The sequence below is a fragment of the Thamnophis elegans genome, chromosome 3 (assembly GCF_009769535.1).
Source record: "Thamnophis elegans isolate rThaEle1 chromosome 3, rThaEle1.pri, whole genome shotgun sequence".
NCBI classification, from domain to species: Eukaryota; Metazoa; Chordata; class Lepidosauria; order Squamata; family Colubridae; genus Thamnophis; species Thamnophis elegans.
This window is the reverse complement of record NC_045543.1, coordinates 123,694,600-123,718,204: the sequence shown is the minus strand read 5'-3', so window position 1 is coordinate 123,718,204 and position 23,605 is coordinate 123,694,600. Positions and strand designations below refer to the sequence as shown.

The window sequence follows — 23,605 nt, the reverse complement described above, 5'->3', positions numbered from 1 at the left end:
AGTAGGAATTCATGTATATTTCTTGTTTGTGACTGTTCTGAAGTAATCCAACAGAAACGTAGCAAGACGAAGCAACCAATGAAAAGTCTAAGTTCCCAATGATAGCAAAAGTAATTCTAAACACCACTGTCATTATGTATCATTCGGATGAGACTTTTGATAAATAAAGTCACAGAAATAATGCCCAGTACGTTTCCCGTAATATACAGTCTTGGTTTTCAATAAACCCTGGTATCGTAAATCATCTTTGGAATATTAGAACTATGTAAGGAATCAAGGTCAACAAGCTAGGTACATTTATGGAATCATAATCCAACACATTCTGGTTGCTACACAATGCCCGTGTAAGGCTTTCCAGAGTGAAGGCTTGTAGAAAAAGCACTAAACGCGTTGGTAGCAACTGGCCAAAGTAATAAGAACAGCATTTAGTTGATTTCATATAATGTACTGCCCTTACTGCTAAAACAACTTTTTCAAATATTAGGTAAATATTAAAAATGTAACAACAGAACACTTCAAATAACTTTCTGACCAGATGGGGGGAAAAAACATTTACTGTCATGAAATATCCTGAAAGTACGGAATGCTATAAGATTTTGTTGGCACCATCCTTTTATACAAAACTAGTAAAAACTGAACCTAAAAATGTGTATATAACTACTAGTGATTGATATGAAAACCAAATTCAAAGGTTTTCAAGATTCATTCATCTTAACAAAGTTACATGAAAATGTAAGTGCAAACAGTATTTATATATATTTAATATATTTCTTTTTCATATATTTCTATACTCAATTATCATGCTCTCGTCCTAGAGATTACCTCATATTGTATTACTGAAAAATATATACATTGCAATGGCATGGACACTATTAATTATAGGTTTTAATTATGGATCCTGCTCTGTTACATAAAGGGGAAGGGCAATGAATCACCATTAATTTCTTCTGGAAGTCAGAAGCCACAACCAACAGAACCACATAAAAGCAATGTATGAATAATTGGAAATTGAAGGCATTCCATTATTCGAATGGCATAAAGGCCTTTTTTCCCCTCTTAAATTAAAAACATGGTGGATCGGTTTCCTCTGTAATGACTTTTCTTCCTGTACATACATAAGGAATAATGTTGAATATCAGTGAGCCATTTATAGAAAATCCATGCTTACTTTCCGTGACTAGTTTCCAGTTTAAAACAACTAACACATAAAAAATGCACCACCCTTGTGCTGTGGTAGAGAAGATGACTTTCAATTTCCATCTGAGCATAGCAGGAGAGTTAAGAGTTATGTGACTGACGGGATGTCTGATTAGTTTAAAAATATTTTCTTAGAAATATGCTCCTTCCAATGAATACCAACCACCAACTTCCATTTGGGCCTTAACCAGTACTGCACCCTAATAAGGAAATAAGCTTTATTATTAAACTAAGTTCCACAAGCAATTAAATGATCATTTAATCCAGTGGTGAAATTTAATTTTTTTACTACCGGCTTTGTAGGCAAGGTGTAGCTTTGTGGGCATGGCTTGGTGGGTGTGGCAGGAGAAGGATACTGCAAAATATCCATTTCCTCCCCACTCTGGGGTCAGCTAGATGTGGGGTTTGCCAGTTCTCCAAACTACTCAATATTTCCGCTACTGGTTCTCCAGAAGCTGCTGGATTTCACTCCTGATTTAATCCCACACCTATCCAACATTTCTCACTGAATCCCATCCCAACATGTATATTGCCCCTCAAAGCACTTGAGCCCCGTTAATAAAAACGGGTGAGGAAAGAGTGAGGCTTCGAATATTGAAATAATTCTATGTTGCATTTTAAAAGATTGTTTTTATTGCACTGAGCCTCTCCACGCATTGGCCAGCTGGTCTTTAAAACGGAAATGAACCTCGGTGCATAAAATGCCTGAAACCCTGGCCCAGTATAAGCTGTTCACGGATCTCGCCAACTCCCAACCTGGCTAAGTACCCCTTAAAGAAGCCTGTTACCGTATGAGCCGAAGCGAGCCCTGGAAAATGGGGGGGGGGGGGCAGTTAAATAAACGAGGCTTAAGCTTTTTGGGGATTAAAACAGACTCATTTGCTTATCTTTACGTCCCCAAAGCCTCTTTTTGCTTTCAAATCAAACGCTTGCAGAGACAATGAGGCGCAAGGTCCACGTTACAACGCGCCGCCGAGGCCCCAACCTCTCTCTCTCCCTAACGGAACCCGGCTTAATCACGTCAGCGGGCGAAGGGAAGCCCTTCCCTTCCGCAGCTCTCGCGGCCAGAGAGCAGCGGCGGGCAGCCAACCAGCCTTTGCCTTGTGTCCCGCCACTCCCCTCTCCAGGACTCGTGTCACATTTACGCTACGCCTGGGGCCGGCCCTGGCCTGTTCCTCCTCCTCCTGCTTCCTTCAGCAATGGCGTCTCTCCGCGCCAGCCATTCAATGAAGGGCTGAGAGGAGCCGCGCCTGAGCGTCCACAAAGCAATCCAAGGCCGTCGCTGGGCCAAGCGCCTCCGTGGCTTTGTTAGAGCTCCGGGGGCCGGCCGCATTGCCCGCCCCGGGGCGGTCGTTGCGGAGTCTTCGAGGCTGGTCCCTAGATCGGTCGGTCGCCGGCTGAGTGGAGGCGGCGGCGTCCTTTTTGGTTGATCCCGGGCTGCCCGCCGCCGCCGCCACGATGAAGCTGGTGCGGAAGGACATCGAGAAGGATAACGCCGGGCAAGTGACGCTCATCCCCGAGGACCCCGAGGATATGTGGCATGCCTACAATCTGCTGCAGGTGGGCGACAGCCTGCGGGCCTCCACCATCCGAAAGGTGCAGACGGAGTCGTCCACGGGCAGCGTGGGCAGCAACCGCATCCGCACCACGCTCACCCTCTGCGTGGAGACCATCGACTTCGACTCGCAGGCCTGCCAGCTGCGCGTCAAAGGCACCAACATCCAGGAGAACGAATACGTCAAGATGGGCGCCTATCACACCATCGAGCTGGAACCCAACCGGCAGTTCACGCTGGCCAAAAAACAGTGGGACAGCGTGGTGCTGGAGCGGATCGAGCAGGCCTGCGACCCGGCCTGGAGTGCTGACCTGGCCGCCGTGGTGATGCAGGAAGGGCTGGCCCACGTCTGCCTGGTCACCCCCAGTATGACGCTGACCCGGGCCAAGATCGAGGTGAACATCCCTCGAAAACGCCGCGGCAACTGCTCCCAGCACGACCGGGCCTTGGAGAGGTTTTACGAGCAAGTGATGCAGGCCATTCAGCGGCACCTTAATTTTGACGTGGTCAAGTGTGTCCTGGTGGCCAGTCCGGGTTTCGTGAGAGAGCAGTTCTGCGACTACATGTTCCAGCAGGCTGTCAAGACGGATAACAAGTTGTTGCTGGAGAATCGCTCCAAATTCTTACAGGTAAATTCAGTAGTTTAGGTGCTTCATACCACCAGCTTAAGTGATCTTTAACCATGCACTGGAGTTGTATACTTTTGGAAAAGTATATTTTCTAAAACTAGCCAATAACACCACTTTTTTTAGTAGCATCATAAAATTATATATCAATGGAAAGATAATTTAATCAAAAATGTAATGCAATAGCTTTTATGAAGGATTTTCTATTACAATAGCAGTTATAAAGAAGAAAAGTAAAATGAGATATTACAAAAATTATGTCAGTTAATACTTAGTTGGGTAACCTTTAGTGTGAATTACAGCCTTACAATGTCTTCCCATGGAGTGAACCAAGTCTTTTTGTTCTGCAGCTGTTATAATGTGAAACCAAGATTGAATGATTGCTTCTATTAATTGGGTTTTATTGCTGGGTCGCTTCTGACTGATAAGTTCCTTTAGTCAGCTCCATAGATTTTCAATTGGGTTAAGGTCTGGTCTATTCCCAGGCCATTCCAGCAGTGGAATATGATTATCGTGAAACTCCAAAATAAAAGTGGTGTTATTAGCCATCAAACCTCAAAAACACACTTTTCCCAAAAGGCTTCCACAATTTTGGCCACTACTGTGGAAATGGGAGGTGGCCTAACCATGTAATTAAAAAAAAATCCTATTTAATTTTAATGACATAAAATACTGAAATTTGGATCACATAAATCTGCCTATAATTTGCTTATGAACTAAAAAAAAACTTTTAGAAAGATGAATGGACCTATAAATAATATTGCAGTCAGGTTTATGAAATCCATCTATGAGAGACCTAGCTGTGTTTATTTCTGATTACTTTTTTACTGAAAAGGAGAGGTGTTGCTGTCTCTCTTAGGTCATAATCCTCAATCTTTAAAGACATAGATTTATGAAAACAATGGGCTAATATTTAAACTAACTAGAACAATTTTACAATGAAACCCCAATATGTAGGTTTAATTAAATGTGTTTACTCGAATTTAAACTATATAATTTACGGGTGGTCCTCAGATTACAACTACAATTGAGCCCAAAATTTGTGTTGCTAAATTAAACATTTAAGTGAGTTTTGCCCCATTTTATGACTTTTCTTGCTACAATTGTTAAGTGAATCCTTATTGTTGTTAAGATAGTAACATGGTGGTTAAGTGATCTTTGTTTCCCTACTGACTTTGCTTGTCAGAGGTCGCATGACCCCGGGACACCGCAACCGTCATCAATGTAAGTCAGTTGTCAAGCATCTGAATTTTGATCACATGACCATGGGGTTCCACCACAAAACCGCGGTCGACTAAAGCGCGCTCGACGAAACCACGTACCTGACGTCATCACAGCGCGACGGAAAAAGCACGCTGTGAGCGGTAAAGCTAAAATTAACGCGTAAACCTACACCTAACCCCCCCAAACCTAACCCTAAACCTAACCCTTAACCTAACGCTAAACCTAACGCTAACCCTTAACCTAACCCTAACGCTTAACGTAACCCTAAACCTAACCCTAACCCTTAACCTAACCCTAAACCTAACCCTTACCTTTACGTGAATCGGCTTGCTTTAAAAGCGCTTTTTAAAGCGCCCTTTTTTCTCCACGGTCGTTGTCGCGCTGCTGATGACGTCAGCGACGCGCTTTAATTGGGCGCGCTTTAGTGGACCGCGGTTTTGTCTTGCCACGGACCATGGGGATGCTGCAGTAATCGTAAGTGTGGAAAATGGTCATAAGTCACTTTTTCAGTCGTAAGTTTGAACGGTCACTAAATGTACTGTTGTAAGTCGAGGACTACCTGTACATTCAATCTTAGCTCCTTTATAGATGTCCATTCCTATTTTTCTGCTTGAGACTTTTTTTCAAGATAAGCTGTTTAATGAGAGCATGATTCATTGTTCTACTAGTTTATTATAAAGCAAATAAAAACTGGTTTGAGATGAATATAGTTTATGAAGGAATAGGGAAATGGCATCTATTAAGTTCAACGAGGACATATTTCCCAGTAAATATAATTATTACAATACTCCTGGCTGACAAAATCCGAATAGGACATTCTATTCTTGTAGTTTTCAGCAGTTGAATATACAGGTAGTTCTCAATGTACAGCTATTCATTTAGTGAATGTTTGAAGTTACAATGGCAATGAAAAACAGACTTACAACCATTTTTCACACTTACAACCATTACAGCAACCCAATGATCAGGTGATCAAAATTAGGATGCTTGACAACTGGCATGTATTTATGATGGTTGAAATGTCCTATTGGCACGTGATCATCTTTTACAATCTTCTGATAACCAAAATCAATGGGGAAGCCAGATTCACTTAACAACCATGTTACTAACTTGACAAGTCCAGGGATTCACTTAACAACTGCGGCAAGAAAGATCATAAAATGGGGCAAAACTCATTTGCTTACTTAGCAATGGAAATTTTGGGCTCAATTGTGGTTGTAAGCAGAGGACTAGCTGGATTGTCTTTTTGGATGAGGGTTTTTTTTTCCGGATTGATAAATTTTTCAACCCAGATAAGATATAAGAATGTTTTCCGTGTATTTTAACTTTACAAGTAATCTTCGATTTATAACCACAATTGGCACCAAAATTTCCATTGCTAAGCAACACAGTTTTTAAATGAGTCATGAACAGGTTATGACCTTTTTTGCCACAGTTGTTAAAGCAAATCCCTGAAATTATTAAGTGAATCAGGTGATGGTTAAGTGAATCTGACTTCCCCCATTGACTTTGCTTATTGGAAGCTGGCTGGGAAATTTGGGTGTTTGGCAACTGGCAGGTATTTACGGTGGTTACAGCATTGGGGTTATGTGTAAATACCTGCCAGTTGCCAAACACCTAAATTTTGATCATGTGCCCAATGGGGATCCTGTGATAGTCGTAAGTGCAAGGATTCGTAGCAAGTCACTTTTTTTCAGTGCCATTGTAACTTTGAATGATTACTAAATGATTGGTTGTAAGTAAATTTGTTCCTGTACTTGTTCCTGGGAAATTCAGTTTCCAAAAGAAACTAATCATTATTATAGTAGATAATACATGTTTTCTGTTATTTTTCATACTCTAGGTGCATTCATCATCTGGACATAAATATGCCCTGAAAGAAGCTCTTTGTGATCCAGCTGTGACTAGTCGACTTGCTGATACCAAAGCAGCTGCTGAAGTCAAAGCTTTAGATGATTTCTACAAAATGCTGCAACATGAGCCTGATCGGGCCTTTTATGGTCTCAAACATGTGGAAAAGGCTAATGAAGCTATGGCTATTGATACTCTGTTGATCAGCGATGAACTTTTTAGGCATCAGGATGTGGCTACTCGTAGTCGATATGTCCGGCTCGTAGATAGTGTACGTGAGAACATGGGCACAGTTCGAATCTTCTCTAGCCTTCATGTATCTGGGGAACAACTTGGACAACTGACAGGTGTAGCTGCTATTCTGCGTTTTCCTGTTGCAGAACTTTCTGACCAGGAAGATGATTCTAGTTCTGAAGATGATTGATGATGGAGAATAATTTCACCCTTATCTTATTGTATAATGAGACTGCTTCCTTTATAATATTTGTCCCCAATAGTAAATACCAAACAAAAATAGAGAACAATATTTTTTTAAAACAACTGGCCAAGTTGTCATTTTGTGAACTTGATATTTATGCATTTGTGTTGCTGTGATGATAGTGCTAACAGATTTCCCCTATCAAAACTGGGGTGACCTAACTAATTGGCAAACAGGTCTGATGCTTTGTGGAACATGCAAAAATAATAAACTTATCAGGCAAGAAGGATAATGTGTTTATTTGTGTGTGAAAAGAAGTAGTGTTGCCATCTTTTCCTGGTCCTTTTGCCCTCAAGGACTATGTTGAAAAGAGAAAATATATAGTCAGTAAGAGTAGTCAGAAAACATGTGGCAAGTTTAAATCTGTCTTACTTTTTACTCTGAAAGTTGCTAATTTATATACTTCTATCAGATGTTTTCATTTTAGCAATTGACTATTCAAACATTTTCTTTTATTATAAATGAAATTTTAATTTCATGGTTTTAATTAAAACTTTATTGATATAACTAATGGGCTAAAAATAATATAAAATCTAATAATATATTACTAAATAACTGAAGTAAGCATTTTTAAGAGTTGAGGGAAGATTCAATTGCAATGAAAATATTTGTTAACTCCTTTGGCAAACCTAACAAACCAGCTCATTTCCAGTTTAACGTAAACACTATGCCTGATTATTTATCCTTACATACTGAAGGATTGCAGCTATGAGGGGTTTACATATTCAAACCACAGAACTGCTATAGATTTAGTTAACTTATAAGACATACTATATTTTGTAGCTAATAGAATAAAACTAGGGAAATGGAATTCTCCATCTTTGGGAAACAGAAACGTCTAAAATCAGTCAGAAGTAGAATCTTTCTCTAATGTGCCTTTCTCTTCCACATACCCACACACTGATCACCAGGGCAAACTTCATCCAGATGCAGTTCCTAAACTTCCTTTGATTATGCTTTGATAGTAAGGCAAGCATATATAAATTGTGCGCTTTCCCAAAAGTTACAAAAATTCTTGCCTATGTACATTAGCACTTTATTCATGGTTTTTCCAAAATATTAAGTGTGTGCCTCAGTCACCAAAAGATTGTCCATTTCTGTTGTAGCTTAAAGGCTCATTTATACTTCCTAAGAATGGGGATGCCTTGCTACAGGCCTGTCAAACTGGTGGCTTGTGGGGTGGATGCGTCATGTGCAGGCCACACCCATCCTGGCTCCGCAAAGGCAAAAAAAGTCATGATACTTCACGACATGTTACATAATGTGATCGAGTTTGACATCCATGCCTTACTCTGTAGTGGTTTAGGTTTTCCTGGAATTTCCTGTGAATAGAAGAGGAACCCTTACATTTGGTAAGAAGAATAAAAGAACTGTTGGGAAGGAAGGAACAGGTATAGGTGAAACACCTGTGAAGATATCCCTGTATCCTCTTGTTTGATAGGGACTGCCTACCTGGTGAATTTAACCTTTTTCTGTCATGCGCACACAAGTCTTCTCTCTTTTCTTTCCATCTCCAGTCAGTTATTTCTTTCCACAATCTCATCACCATCAGATTTGCCCTTCTTTTTCTCTCTTCATCCTTTCCCAGGGCAGCTATTCTTTTACCTCACCGATCCCATTTCCTGATTATCTTTTTTCTTGTTATTTCTGTGAGAAACAGTGAGGAAGTTGCAATCCCTGATTTTGGAGGCATTTGTTTTATTATGCTATTAATTCAATTAAATATGAATTTATTCTTGTCCTCATCCTACCTTTTAAAGAACATACAGCTTCTGGCTTCTTTAAGGTATCTATACACACATGCATATATTAATGTATTATGAGTGCACATTTATTGCAGAGGGGAAAGAAATACTCAGAATTAGTTTCAACTGGAGTTGGGAAAGGATGGAAATTGGGATTATACAGAAAATTTGCCATCTGTGTGTGTGTGTGTATCTGTGTTTATACATATATATACACATTTGCAAGATACTATTTGGGTGGGAATATTATTTTAAATTTGTCTACCATTTGCCTACATATGGTAAATAGATGCTGGAAATTCATTACACATTCCATTTACAAGAAATTGTAAGGAAACAGGTAGAATGAATAAACACACATAACATGCAGATAAAAAAAGAAAGCATATTGGCCTCACTTTGCTATATTGTCTGGAATCAGATCAACCCTCATTTAAAACAAGATATTCCCAGAGATTCCTCAGCTTTATCCACTTGGAAAGATAATTTTCACTTATTTGTCCATTTAAATGCAGTCTGAATAAATTACTTTTCATGTATAAATTACTGTGAAGAGACAATCTTACATGCTAGATTATAACAGTCTACTATTGCATCTAAAGAAGCATTGATTGTGTGACTTAAGCCTTTTGCGAAATATGTAATTGTGTTTTACTTGTTGCCTACATTTAACAGAACTGTATTTTTAATGTATTTATTGTTGATGAGTAATAGTTGAAAATGTCAATTTCTTCTTTGGTTAAAGGTTAAAGATGTAGACAGAAAAGCTAGAAGAGAAGTTAAACAAAAGTTCTTTTATGGTTTATCAGAATAAATAGACATGTTTGTATTCTTCACTGATAAATAGAAAGCTTTGTGTAAGGTTTTATCAGAAATACTGATTTTTAGCCAAGTGTGAAATTAATAGCAATATACATTCTGATGTGGCCTTTAAATAGTCCAGATTAAAGTCAGTTAATAGGGCATGAGGAAAATTCCACAGTGAATGCCAGCAAGCATACTTTTCAGATGGCAGAGCATTCTAAGTACACTAGCTTTATAATACTGAAATAGCCTGAGAGCAAAAATCTGGAAGAAAATTAGAAGCATTTAATAGAAGATCATTGAAAACAAGATAAAGTGTTTTTTCTGTTTAACTTTTACCAGAAGGCTGCAAACTATGGCTGGCATTCTAATAACTTTGATTCAAAGAGAGGACGAGAAAAATAGTATTTACTATATATTTAATATTAGTGCAAAACAGGTAGTCTTTGTGAATTTTATTCATAAAATGTGCACTAACTATACAAGTATATGCTAATGACATGATGCTGCTTTTCCTTCTATATTCATTGATTTGAACAATTCATTTAATCTTGCAAATATTTTAACTGTACAGTGCCATTTATCCTTACTATTAAGTATTTAGCATTAAACATTAAGTATTAGGACTTGCATAATTCTTGCACTCTATTTCTTGATTGTTTTAGATCTGTGTTTTTCAAACTTGTAACTTTTAAGATGTGTGAACTTCAACTCCCAGAATTTCCCAACCAACATACCGAGGTCCCTTCATCTTAAAGTTGCCAAGTTGAGGTCCATACATTATAAAAGTTGCCAAATTTGAAAAACACTGCCTTAGGTAAAGAGCACAAAAGCATGCTTGGATCCAATGGGACTTGCAACTCACAACATCCTCTTCCTTTGCTCCATTGTCTTGTTTCTCACTTTTCAAATTTTCCCCCTCTCAACATTTAGTTAAGAGTTTGGGCCCTTGAGAATGCCAGCTTTGCTGTGTGGTGTTTTCTGTCCTTGACTTAAAACCACAATTGGAATCAGAATTTCCATTGCTAAGCAAGGTGATTGTTAAGTGGGTCACGTCCCATTTTATGAACTTTTTTGTCGCAGTTGTTAAGCAAATCATTGCAGTTAAGTGAATCATGCGGACACTATCCAGCGTCCTCCAATTGACTTTGCTTGTCCAAAGCCAGCTGGGAAGATTGCAAATGGTGATTACATGATCCTGTTGTGGCCCGCCAGTGGCCAGCAGATCTGGCAGCAGATATGGACAGTGAGGAGCTTAGGGAGGAACATGGGCCAGTCCTGGAGTCTGGGGAAGGTTCTGATGAGGGCTCTGTGTCGGAGGCAGAGAGGGGGCCAGAGCCGTATGCCATTTATCAGCTGCCTTCAGAGTCAGACATCAGTGAGACAGATGAACAGCTGGAGCCAGTGTGTGCATGTGCAGAGTTGCCAGACAAAGGGAACAGCTAAAGAACGGGTCGACTTGGGAGTAAGGCCACAGGTGGACAATGAATAGCCCCTCCCAGAGAAAATAAAACAGGAGTGAGAGGGGAGTGGAATTTGTAGGAGACAATCAGTTTGCTTAATTGCCTCATGACTCCGAGACTCCTTGCCAAGTTTTGCAGATATTGGCCTGGCAACTCTCTATGCCAGATAAGGTCTGTGACTGTACATCCTCCCTTGAAAGACTTTGCTGTATGTGAATGAGCAGAATTCATAGTAAATTAATAAAAGGGTTTTGTCGGGACAAGGAATTTGTTTCATGTTCTTGGAAAGCCTAGGTCAGAACAGATCCCGGGACGCTGTAACCCTCATAAATGCATGCTGCTTGCCTAATACCTGAATCTTGATCACATTGTGGGATGCTTATTATAAGTGTGAGGACTGGTTATAAGTCATTGCTTTTTAACTAATTTCAAATGGTTGCAAAATGAATGATTCTAAATCAACAATGACCTGTGTTTAAAATAGGCCTACAACATCTGACTAAAAATTCAAAAGAGCGCTAGAGGGCATCAGAGATAATTTTTTCTGTCTCTTTGCTGCCCACTAGCAGTCGTCTAGACATTTGCAACCGAGATACATAGGTGTATTTTTAAAAAGGGGGTTGAACTACTGCAAATCTTAGAAAATCCCTGGTTATTGTAAACCCTTTCGAGTCTGTATGGTACTGTAGATATATCAAAATCTCTGATCATATTGGGAAGAGGGGAATAAAGTGGACAGATACAGAAGAGACATCTCCACATTACTTCCATTAAATAGCAATTGTTCGTGTACTGTGGTGGAATTCAGCCAGTTCGCACCACTTCGGAAGAACCGGTTGATAGGTTTCTGAGCAGTTTGGTGAACTGGTTGTTGGAAGAAATCATTAGGGCAGAAAACCGGTTATTAATTTATTTGAATCCCACCACTTCGTGTATACAAGTTTTGGATTATCCTTCCTGCTTGTAGTAGGCTAGGGTTCCTATTAAAACTTCTCTGCATACTTTTCATAACAGGAAAGCCAAAAAAGTGCTGCTTTTTTATCTTCTCTGACTATCCATGGTTTTTGTTTTAAAACTATTTTCCCTCAGCAGTATTTGCTATTTTCTCATGAGTCCAAAGAATACTAATGGGAGCGGCAACATTTTTCTTCCATTTTTTTTCAACCTCTATTACTATAAAAGGCCCTGAACAATTTGACGGGGCACTCATAAAAGGCATGATGAATCCTAGCATCACTTAAACATCAACAACTTCTTACAGTGTTTTATGAGCACATAATCCACAAGAAACGTCTTCACTGCCAAAGATGTTAAAATGCACAAAAAATCACTGTGTTCTCTTTCCAACTGACATAGGATTGAACACACTCAATTGCCCCAGCAGAGCTCTTTTAAGTGCCTGTGATTTAAAATCTAATAGCGAAGCCATTTGTAGTTGTCACATTTACTATGCTTCATTATGTTGTGACCTGAAAGAGGGCATTCATAGAACCTGGAATGCCTTCCTAGTTCATTTGTGGTTAGAACTGAAATTATAACTTTCAGCACCAAGTTAAACAACATCTACTCATGTAAACTTTTAGCTTAAATTTGGAGTTTTTTTTCCTTTCTGTTTTGTTTTGCCATTAATGTTCTGCATTATGGAACTTTATGGATTTAAACATAGAGATGTTTTACTGTGAAAGTATGAAAACATTAGAGGTGGTATTCAATCGGTTCTCTCCTGTTTGGGCGAACCAGTAGCAGTGGCTGCGGGAGGCTCTGCCCACCCACCCCGATGTTATGCGTGAGCACTGCACATGCTCACATTTGCAAACCGGTAGGGAAGGGAAGTGATTCTCACGGCTGGAAAATGTGCATATTTTTTGAAAAATCTAAATTTTATTTTCGTTTGTGTGCAGCAATTTTAAATCAGCTGTAGTCTTATTTTGAAATTATTTCTAACAATGAAAATATCAGATAGAATATTACTTAAAATAGATACCAAAATGAGATGGATGTCCAACCTTTTTCAAGCTGAGGTTGAAAGACTTCCTTTTAAGTAGCCTGACAGAGGTTTTTCTGTGTGAAGTGGACAGGACCATGGCAAAATAGAATAGAATAACAAAGTTGGAAGGGACCTTGGAGGTCTTCTAGTCCAACCCCCTGCTCAGGCAGGAAACCCTATACCATTTCAGATAAATGGTTGTCCAATCTCTTCTTAAAAACTTCCAGTGTTGGAATTCACAAATTCTGGAGGCAAGTTGTCCCACTAGTTAATTGTTCCGACTGTCAGGAAATTTCTCCTTAGTTCTAAGTTGCTTCTCTCCTTGATTAATTTCCACCCATTGCTTCTTTTCCTACCCTCAGGGGTTTTGGAGAATAGCTTGACTTCCTCTTCTTTATGGCAACTCCTGATATATCAGAACACTGCGGTCATGATGTCACCACTAGTCCTTCTTTTCATTAAACTAAACTAAATTAAATTAACTAAATTAAATTTAGAGTTTAGAGTTTAGAGTTTAGAGTTTAGAGTAATTTATTTATATGCTGCCCTTTTCCCTGGGGGGACTCAGGGCGGCTTACAACTCGAAGGGGGGGGGGACAAACAATTAACACATAAGACAGTACATCATTAAAAGCACAACATTCATACTATTCGGGTGGGTTACAGTCTTTAACCCCAGGCCTGACGGGATAGCCAGATTTTGAGGGCTGTGCGGAAGGTCTGGAGGGTGGTGAGGGTACGAATCTCCACGGGGAGATCGTTCCATAGGGTCGGAGCTGCCACCGAGAAGGCTCTCCTCCGCGTAGTTGCCAGTCAACATTGACTGGCAGATGGGACTCGGAGGAGGCCTAATCTATGGGATCTAATTGGTCGGGTGGAGGTAATTGGCAGTAGGCAGTCTCTCAAGTACCCAGATCCACTACCATGAAGGGCTTTGTAGGTGACAAGTAGCACCTTGAAGTGTACCCGGAGATCGACCGGTCACAAGGTCACGAGTGACTGTTGTGAGAGCCTCCCGGTTCAGGTAGGGGCGCAACTGGTGCACCAGGCGAACCTGGGCAAATGCCCCCCTGGTCACAGCTGACAGATGGTGTTCAAAAGTCAGCTGTGGGTCCAGGAGGACTCCCAAGTTGCGGACCCTGTCTGAGGGGCGTAATATTTGACCCCCCAGCCTGAGAGATGGAATATTTGCCGAATTAGTGGGAGGGAAACACAACAGCCACTCGGTCTTATCTGGGTTGAGCACAAGCTTGTTAGCCCTCATCCAGTCCCTAACAGCTTCAAGGCCCTGGTTCATCACGTCCACCGCTTCATTGAGTTGGCACGGGGCGGACAGATACAACTGAGTATCGTCCGCATACTGATGGTATTTTATCCCGTGCCGCCGAATGATCTCACCCAGCGGTTTCATGTAGATGTTAAAAAGTAGGGGAGACAAGACCGAACCCTGCGGCACCCCATATGTTAGGGGCCTAGGGGTCGATCTCTGCCCTCCAACTAACACCGACTGCGACCTGTCCGAGAGGTAAGAGGAGAACCACCGCAAAACAGTGCCTCCCACCCCCACCTCCCGCAGTCGTCGCAGAAGGATACCATGGTCGATGGTATCGAAAGCCGCTGAGAGGTCAAGGAGAACCAGGATGGAGGCGTGGCCTCCGTCCCTGGCTCTCCAGAGGTCATCGGTCAATGCGACCAAAGCGGTTTCTGTGCTGTAGCCAGGCTGGAAGGGGTCAAGATAACTAATTTATTAAACTAAACATAACTGCATTTAATTTAAGAGTATTACATGACCATTTTTTATTTTTAATAACTTTCCCTTGATATCACATTAAACATTACTGTTCAATACAGGAAGATGTAGCTATACTCAATACTTCCAAGAGTCACAGTATGCACTCCAAAAAAAAAGGTTATTGAGTCTCAAAATATTCAAGGAACGACATTTAGAAAGCATAATAACATGGGTGTTTCTAACACTGTGCTGAAATCCAACTTCCAATTTCTTTTAAAAACATTTCTTCTGCAAAAGAGGTTTTGTTCTTAAAATACTTTAATCCTTCTCTATTTCTATTGTGTTTTGCATCTTCTCTGATGATGTTAAGCTAAAGAGCTCATGGAAAGATTGACATCCTTTCCTAGAAAGAAGGTTGTTTTGTTCATAATCACTATGACTACAAGAATCCTTATCCCTCACTACCAGAATTTTACCATGTTTTCTTCTCTTTGACAAAGCCACTTCTTCCCCATCACATTGACTGAATCTTAAGGGACAAAATTAGAAAATAAACCTTCCACATAGGTCCAAAACTCTCCTTACTGAACACCAGTGCACCCTAGAAGAAGATCCACTTTTGGATGGTTGGGTGGTTGGATGATTGGATGATTGGTTGGTTGGATGAGCTTACCTGGGTTATCTGGGTTTTGAAACTAAGCAGAGTTTGACCTGATTAATCCTTGAATAGGAGACACTCAGAAATTCCAAGCCTGTAAGCTAAGATAGGAAGTAACACTAAACTAAAAAAAAATATCCTGGAATATGGCAAGGATAATCCACTTTGAAGGAAAGTGCCTAATTTCCTTGCAATTGTCAGGAACCAAGTTCAGTTTTCTATTTTCCCTTATCAAAACATATCAGGCACAATGCTGTGAAATATTAATTCCTGAACTTTGCTGTCATATATTTAATGTGCAATCCTGGTGTTTTGGTCAGGTTTATTTCCCTTACATTAAAACAAAATGTGTTTGATAATAAATCAAACTAAATCACTTAAGAAAAAGAAAAATAATACTAGGAGTCAGCAACACAACCAAGTATGTGATATTTAGATACCGTGTTTCCCCGAAAATAAGTCAGGGCCTTATTTTCTTTTGACCTCCAAAATAAGCTCTTGGCCTTATTTCTTATCTTATTATTTTTGAGGTGCAGGAGGTGGCGAGCGTGATCACCTCATGGCTGCTGCTGTGTTACAATTTTTTCAGGGAGGGCTTATTTTCAGGGGAACGCTTATTTTAGCACATGTGCTCAAAAGCCCGATTGGGCTAATTATCTGGGGAGGTCTTATTTTCGGAGAAACAGGGTAACAATCTTGAATGCCTTTGGTGAGAGGTTATACTAAAGACAAAACAGTCTACCCTTTAGAAAACAATGCTTTGAATTCTTTTCTTCATCATATAGTGCAAGGATATGATCTTTTCATGGTATTGCTCTCTTTCTGTTTCCTTTCCTCCATCATAGTTAGCGACAACATGACAAATTGTACTACAGCTGAGGAAAGATATGAATCTGGTTTTGCCAATCATCAAAACCTAAGCAGTACCCTGCTTGATCATACCCTTGGCCCATCTAGTCCAGCTGTCTGCTTTCACAGCGGCCAACCAACTGCAAAAGAAAGCCCAGTAATCTTCCAGCAGCTGATGGCTTTCAGATCAAATCCCATATTCCATCTTCTATATTCGATCCCAATAAAAACTTTATCCATTACACAGAACTGAGCAGATGCTGTTGTGACAACAGAATATTTGATTCCAAAGAAGCTTTACTATTTAACAGTCCACTGAAGTAGCAAATTTAACACACAACAGTCTAATAGGAAGCCTTCAACATATCTGTTATCATATGCTGTCATGTGTCTCCCAGATCACTGTTGCTGAGAATGTATTTCAATTTCAAATTTCTGATGGCTTTTAGCTAGCATGTAAACTTTTTAGGTACCATGTAAACTTTCCCAGCCTAATGCTGGGAAAGATTGAGGGCAAAAGAAGAAGGGGATGACAGAGAATGACTATCATGGCTGAATGGAGTCACCGATACAGAAAACATGAGCTTAAATGGACTCCAGGGGATGCTAGAGGACAAGAAGGCCTGGAGGAACATGGTCCATGGGTTCATAATGTGTCAGACATGACTTCACAACTAACAATAACAACAACATCAAAGCTTTGTCATTGAGACCAGCTCAATCCTCTCCATTGTTTTCTTTTTAAAAAACAAAAAACAGTTCTGCTGCATCTTTCTTTGTCATCCAACGTTGATGTGAAAGATACGATGACTTTTAGTGGTCCTGTGGAAGACATGTTTGGATACAGTGTGCAGCAATTTGAAAATGAAGAGGGAAAATGGTGAGATTATTAATTAGTTAATTATTATCTCCCCCTTCCTCCCCCTTCCCATACCTCTGTAACTCAATAGGTCCGTAGTCATTTAGAATTGTATAGGTTATAATGAACACCTTGTGGTGTTTTTAAACAAAGAATAAATTAGAGAAATTTATCTACCTTGCCACTCCTATCTGCTATTATAAACGGATTTTTACTCCGCTAGCTTTTTTGCATGCAAATTATCAAATTATACTAGATAGCAAATTGGTACTAATGTATTGCATTGACTATATATATAAAATTAATTTATTATTATTATTATTATTATTATTATTATTATTATTATTATTATTATTATTATTATTATTATTATTCTGCAGGGTTCTTATTGGTTCTCCTTTGGCTGGTCAGCCCCAAAAGAAAACAGGTGATGTCTATAAATGCCCTGTAGGACAGGGTAATGGTTTGCCATGTGTAAAATTAAATCTGCCAGGTAAGAAAGTCAATGAAAGAAATTGCAAATTGACCTACCCTGACAAAACCAAGTTAGAAGCCAAAACATGTTTAAGTAAGAGACCAGAGGTAACATGCATCATAATCAAAGGACACTCACTAAACAGGCTAAGTGATAAAAAGAAATTAAAGTCCTCTCTGCAAAGAAAAGGAGGGTGCTATAATACAGTTTTTAATATAAATAGTTGTCAACTTACAATCACAATTGTAACTGCATTTCTGATCATAATTGAAGAACCCACAAGACAGACCCTATTTTACAAGATTTCCATGGCTGTTGTTAAACAAATCTGCAGATTCATTCTGCAAAACTCCAAATTCATTTTTCCAGCAAAAAATGCCAAAAACAGACAAAAAACATAGCAAATCATGGTCATGTGACTGCAGAAACTGCTACCAATTGTAGCCAATTGCCAAACACCCAAAATGCAATTACATGACTGGGATGTGTATGGTATGACATGTTACAATGGCCATAAGTGTTTTACACGCCATAAAACACTTGTTCTGGGCTGGTTGTAATTTCAGACATTCATTAAGTGCCTGGTCGTAAGTTAAAGACCATCTGTAAATTCCAATATTCTCTTTCCACTCATTTCCCCACTCATTGTATGGGTGTGCAATGGGTCTTTTAACTATATTTGTTACTTCTCAGAATCTTTTACCAAAGGTCCAGAAACTTCCTCCAAAGTCAATTATATAGTTTTTACTAACAGAGGAACTAGTGTGAGATCTATTACACTGCCGTTCCCATAACCTTTATTGCCCACTGAAATATTATGTATGCAGTTGATAATTTACTGATCCAACAGTGGAGCTATACAGAAAATGAAAAGTTTATTTGTTCCTAATTTTCAACTTTAAATGGATGCATATCTTCTAGTGTCACCCTGTTGCTATTTTGACATTCTCCTTGAGGTTCAAGAAAACTATGTGAAGCATTAGCCCAGACAAAGATTCTGGGATGAAAGCCAGGCATTTGACTTGTATTTCATAGTTTTAACCAAGAGGGAACAGGGAGAAAAAAGGAAAAGAAGCCAAGAAGATCCATGTTTTACATACAAATTTGGCATTTTAAACAAGCCAGGATATGATTTAATGTCTTGTTTGCATATATCCCCATATCTAACTTTATTTTCAATCTATCTATAGCCGACACTTCAATTCCTCAAGTTACAGAAGTAAAGGAGAATATGACTCTTGGGTCAACTTTAGTGACAAATCCCAAAGGAGGATTTTTGGTGAGTAAATATATCTTGAGGAAAATAAAAAACAATATCCATATTTACTATAACCAATACTATAATATTTACCATGAAAGCTTCCACATGTAGAAGATTTTGTCCCCCATTTATAGAAGGAATACAAAACTTGCAAAGGAAAGCAAAAATCACAAAACTCCATCTCACTTATTTTGACCATGTCATGCATGGGAAAGCAGCAATTATGTTTGAAAGTTAGTAGTAAAAGGAAATCAGATGACAAAAGAACATGGCGGCTGGACACCATCAAGGCTGATACCAGCCAGAGCAATGAGGAACTCAAGGATATAGTGCAGGATTAGAAAACGTTGAGTGACCTGGCCGATATAATCACCAAGAGTTGGACACAACTGAATAGATAGCATCATCAACATGATGTTGAGTATGGTGGCGCAGTGGTTAGAAGGCAGTACTGCAGGCTTCTTCTGCTGACTCCTGGTTGCCTGCAATTTGGCAGTTCAAATCTCACCAAGCTCAAGGTTGACTCAGCCTTCCATCCTTCCGAGGTGGGTAAAATGAGGGTCCAGATTGTTGACTCTGTAAAACCACTTAGAGAGGGCTATAAAAATCACTATGAAGTTGTATATAAGTCTAAGTGGTATTGCTATCATCCATGTAAGACACTAGATGCAGCACTGATTCTACAGATGGAAATGAGGAGAGCTACTTTTAGTCAGTGCCGTCATCTTTCTCCCATTCCTTCTAACACTTCTCATAGTATGCTTAGGGATGCTCTAAAGCAGTGGTCCCCAACCCCCGGTCCGCGGACCGGTGCCGGGCCGTGGAGTACCTGGCACCGGTCCGCGGAAGCCGGGTGTTCGCTGTCCCAGGCGGCCCCGCTGCGGGGAAACGGAAGCCCCGAGAACAAAACAGGCGTCAACGCAGAGAACGGGAGCCTCGCAGAAACAGCCCTTCGGGCGCTTCCTCTGCAGCCGGAAGCTTCAGCGGCCAAGGCGGCTCCACTTGAAGAGGCTCTTCGAAGCTTTTTCCGGCTCCGAGAGGAGGGCTAACCCGCCCTCTCTAGCCAGGGCTCCGGCTTCGCCACATGCGATGCTCGGCGCATCCCCCGCTGCTGCTCGGCCTGCGAACCCCGGCAGCTCCGCTTTCCGGCTGCAGCGAAAGCGGCAAGGCACCTGCCGAGCGCCCCAGCCCCGTTGGCAGCGGGCATACGGTCCCAGCCCAGCTAGCCTCATCGCAGCGAGGGGCTCTCGGGGAAGCCGCCTTGCTCGCCCCCCCGACTGGCTAATTTGCAGGGCGAGGCTTCCCCGGATGCAGTCCCGGCGACTTCCCTTCGGCTCGTCGGAGCTGCCCCGCGGCCAAGAAGTAGCCGGGAGGGCGGCCGCGGCTCCCCTGGGCGAGGCCTGACTGTGTCTCGGGAGGCGCCCACGCGAGCACGGCTCAGCCGGCAGCCGGGCGGGCCTCCGGAAGCGCCGGCGTCCCTCTTCAGTGGGATCGCCGAGAGGCCGAGGGCAGAGCCGCTCCCTTCCTCCCTATGGAGCCCACCGTGGGGAGGGGGCGAGGAGGGAACCGCCACCCGTCCCGACAGGTGGGGGCGGCGGTTCACCGGGGAGACGATCCGGAGGTAAGCACGGCTGACGACCACGCCCGCCCACCCACCTCCTTGCGGGCCACTTTGGCCTCGGCGTGCCGGAACTTGAACACCCTGAACAGGCTCATGCACCTTTCCCCACACCTCTGAAGGACGCCAACCAATGACCGCCCTCTGGGCTAGTGCCCAGAACCGCTTCGCGGGAGCCCTGTGGGCGGAGGGGGTGGGCAGGCAGGGGCGCAGGGTCACGAACAACGCCCCCCCACCCCTGCGCGCGCTCAGCGGGCCACGGTAAAATTATCAAAGGCTGACTGGTCCGCGGCGATAAAAAGGTTGGGGACCACTGCTCTAAAGCAGTATTTTCAGCCTTACAACATGAAAACATGTGGACCAACTCCAGAATTACCAGCCAGCATGGCTACAAATGTTCAGATAGTACAGAGAATTGTAGGATTAGTGGGAACCAAGATCTCTAAAATCCATGAACAGAATTCTGCTTCTGAATACTGGATTCAACCCAGTGTTAAAGAGAAAGAGAAATGCCTCTCGGATACATAGATAACCAGCACAGATTCTTTGGACTACCAAGAAGTACTTTATATTTCATGCCAAGGAGTAATTATTGAAGGAGGAGAACTGCATTAGCTTACAACATCAAAATCAGACTTTGGTACCGTGTTTCCCCAAAAATACGACATGTCCTCATAATACAGCCATGACCCACACACACACATAAGCCCCCTGTACCAACCCCCACCTCTAGCCAGGCAGAGCGTCGCTCACCAACCTAGCAATTACCCGAAGGTGCCAAGCAGCGGGAACCTGGGGGGAAGCAAAGGTGATCGCATTGCTTGGCGCCTTCGGGATACTCCTAGGTTGGTGAGCAGCACTGTGCCCAGCTGAAGAGGGGGGTTGCCGGGCAGCTGCTCTCTTGGGGGTGGGCTCCCAAAGAGCCAGGCACAGCCTCATGGACGAATGGCTGTGTTGTGCTGTCACAGCAGTGCAACACAACAGCCATGAAGTGACCACGCTCACAAGCAGACACTCAGCAAACCCCCTTTGCAGCCGGGCACAGCACCATTCACTGATCTAGGGATATCGCCAAGCCATGTCAGCGCCTGTTCGCTGCCGCCTGGATCCCGCAGCTTGGCGCCTTCCAAATGCCAGTGAATGGCAGTCTGCATGGCTGGAGAGGGGGGTTGCATGAGCGCTGTTCCGTTCTCACTCACCCACCTCCCAATGCATGGCCCAGCTCTCATTACAGAGCCAGGGCACCTCCACTGCCGCTGCCATTCCAGCCTGGCTTTTTCTGCAGCTTCCAACCTGAGTCTTTCGGCAGTGGCCGCTCTGGGCACACACTCTATGGTTGTATGCTCTGCAGGCAGCTGGCCCACAATCATAGAGCGTGAGCCCAGAGTGGCCACTGCTGAAAGACTCAGGTTGGAAGCTGCAGAAAAAGCCAGGCTGGGATGGCATCAGCAGCGGCGGAGGTGCCCTGGCTCCGTAATGAGAGCTGGGCCATGCATCGTGAGGCTGGGAGGCGGGTGAGCGAGAGCAGAACAGCCGCTCGCACAACCCCCTCTCCAGCCGTGCAGAGCGCCATTCACTAGTATTTGGAAGGTGCCAAGCCACGGGAGCTGGGCGGCGGCAAACAGGCGCTCACACGGCTTGACAATACCCCTAGGTCAGTGAATGGCACTGTGCTCAGCTGCAAAGGGGATTTGCCGGGTGGCTGCTCGTGAGCATGGTCACTTCATGGCTGTTGTGTTGCGCTGCTGTGACAGCGCAACACTGCCATTCACCCATGAGGTTGGCCAGCTCTTTGGGAGCCGACTCACAAGAGAGCAGCCACCCGGCAACCCCAAAACAATAAGCCCTCCCCTCATAATAAAGCCCAAGCCATATTATGTAGGTAAAAAGAAAATAAGACCCTGTCATATTTTCGGGGAAACACGGTAGCATATTTTCAAATAAATTAATTAATATGGTTTAAGCTTTCATGAACCAGAACTCCTATCCTCAGATACTTGAACTAGCAAAACTGATATAAGATTTAAATTGGGATGAGTTGGGAGGAAAGAGGGGGTGGTTATGGAGATGCTGGTTGCACCGAGACAGATTTACAAGTGGTTCTAATAATAATTATAAGGTCCTAAGAAACGCTTGTCAGTGCTGAGATTTTCTGAAATATCATGAATCCCTGTGATGTGTGTGAATTCAGCAATATTTCCCTGAGTTCTGCTGATAAAGTTACTTTTTTTCCCAAAATGCCTACTTTGAGATCTGTAGTGGAGTTTCATGGGACTTAAATGCTGTTATATTAGTTTTGCTCTAAAGCCATATTCACTTAACAACTGTGTGACTAACTTAACCCCTGCGATGGTTCACTTAACAACTGTGGCAAGAAAGGTCGTAAAATGGGGGAAAACCCACTTAACAAATGTTTCACTGAACAACAGAAATTTTGGGCTCAGTTGTGATCATAAGTCGAGGAGTACTTGTATTGGAATAACCTAGGAAAATGGGACATAATTTAGAATTACATATACCTGTTTATTTCATAACTGTGTATTTATCAGTGTATTTAACATTGTATTAAACAGTGTGTTTATTTTATAAAGGTGTATGTATCAGATATACATTTATCAGATATATTCAGAGCAATACTTTTGTTACTATGGTAGAGAATAAATGCAGCTCAGAGTTGAATTGCTGGGTTCCTGGGGTTCTCTAGACTTCCTTGTTTAACACCCAAATATAATAAGGATAAGTTTCTACTGCACAGAATTCCAAAACTGGATCAGATCCCTTTGGTAATTTCAGTTGTCGCTGTGCCATCATATTGCTGTTGCAATGATTTATAGTTTTACTTAGGAATTCAGTAAGCATATTTCCAACCATTGTGGATATCAAAATAGCTGCTATACAATATGGTGAATTATTTAAACATTAAAGAACAATTATTTGTCTCTTTATCATAGGCATGTGGACCTCTTTATGCTTATAAATGTGGACATTCCTATTACACCACTGGTATCTGCTCCAACGTTAGTTCCAATTTTGAGGTTGTAAATTCCATTGCTCCATTGCGAGGTATGCATACATAAAAAATGTTTTTGTATGTGTTGAACGTAGGTAGATCTTGAAAAAAAGTCTAATATATACACAGAGTCACATCAGAAATATAAACTAATTTTCAAGGCAACTGGTATGACCAAATTAGGAAAACGTTATATCTGTTTGTATATTACCT

At 41.7% G+C, this 23,605-nt stretch overlaps 2 protein-coding genes across 2 annotated transcripts in view; both read left to right on the top strand.

The window, feature by feature from the left end:
- ITGA1 (integrin subunit alpha 1) overlaps positions 1-23,605 on the top strand; it is a 92,518-nt gene that overhangs the window by 11,561 nt on the left and 57,352 nt on the right. Inside the window, exons 2-5 of the mRNA XM_032213140.1 lie at positions 16,929-17,049; positions 17,409-17,521; positions 18,694-18,782; positions 23,334-23,445. Of these exons, the coding sequence (XP_032069031.1) occupies positions 16,929-17,049; positions 17,409-17,521; positions 18,694-18,782; positions 23,334-23,445 (435 nt within the window). The remainder of the gene's footprint in view (positions 1-16,928; positions 17,050-17,408; positions 17,522-18,693; positions 18,783-23,333; positions 23,446-23,605) is intronic.
- Positions 1,638-9,857, top strand: PELO (pelota mRNA surveillance and ribosome rescue factor). The gene is made up of 2 exons (XM_032213141.1): positions 1,638-3,381; positions 6,446-9,857. The coding sequence occupies exons 1-2, from the start codon at positions 2,656-2,658 to the stop codon at positions 6,875-6,877; spliced, it is 1,158 nt and encodes a 385-aa protein (XP_032069032.1). The 5' UTR covers positions 1,638-2,655; the 3' UTR covers positions 6,878-9,857.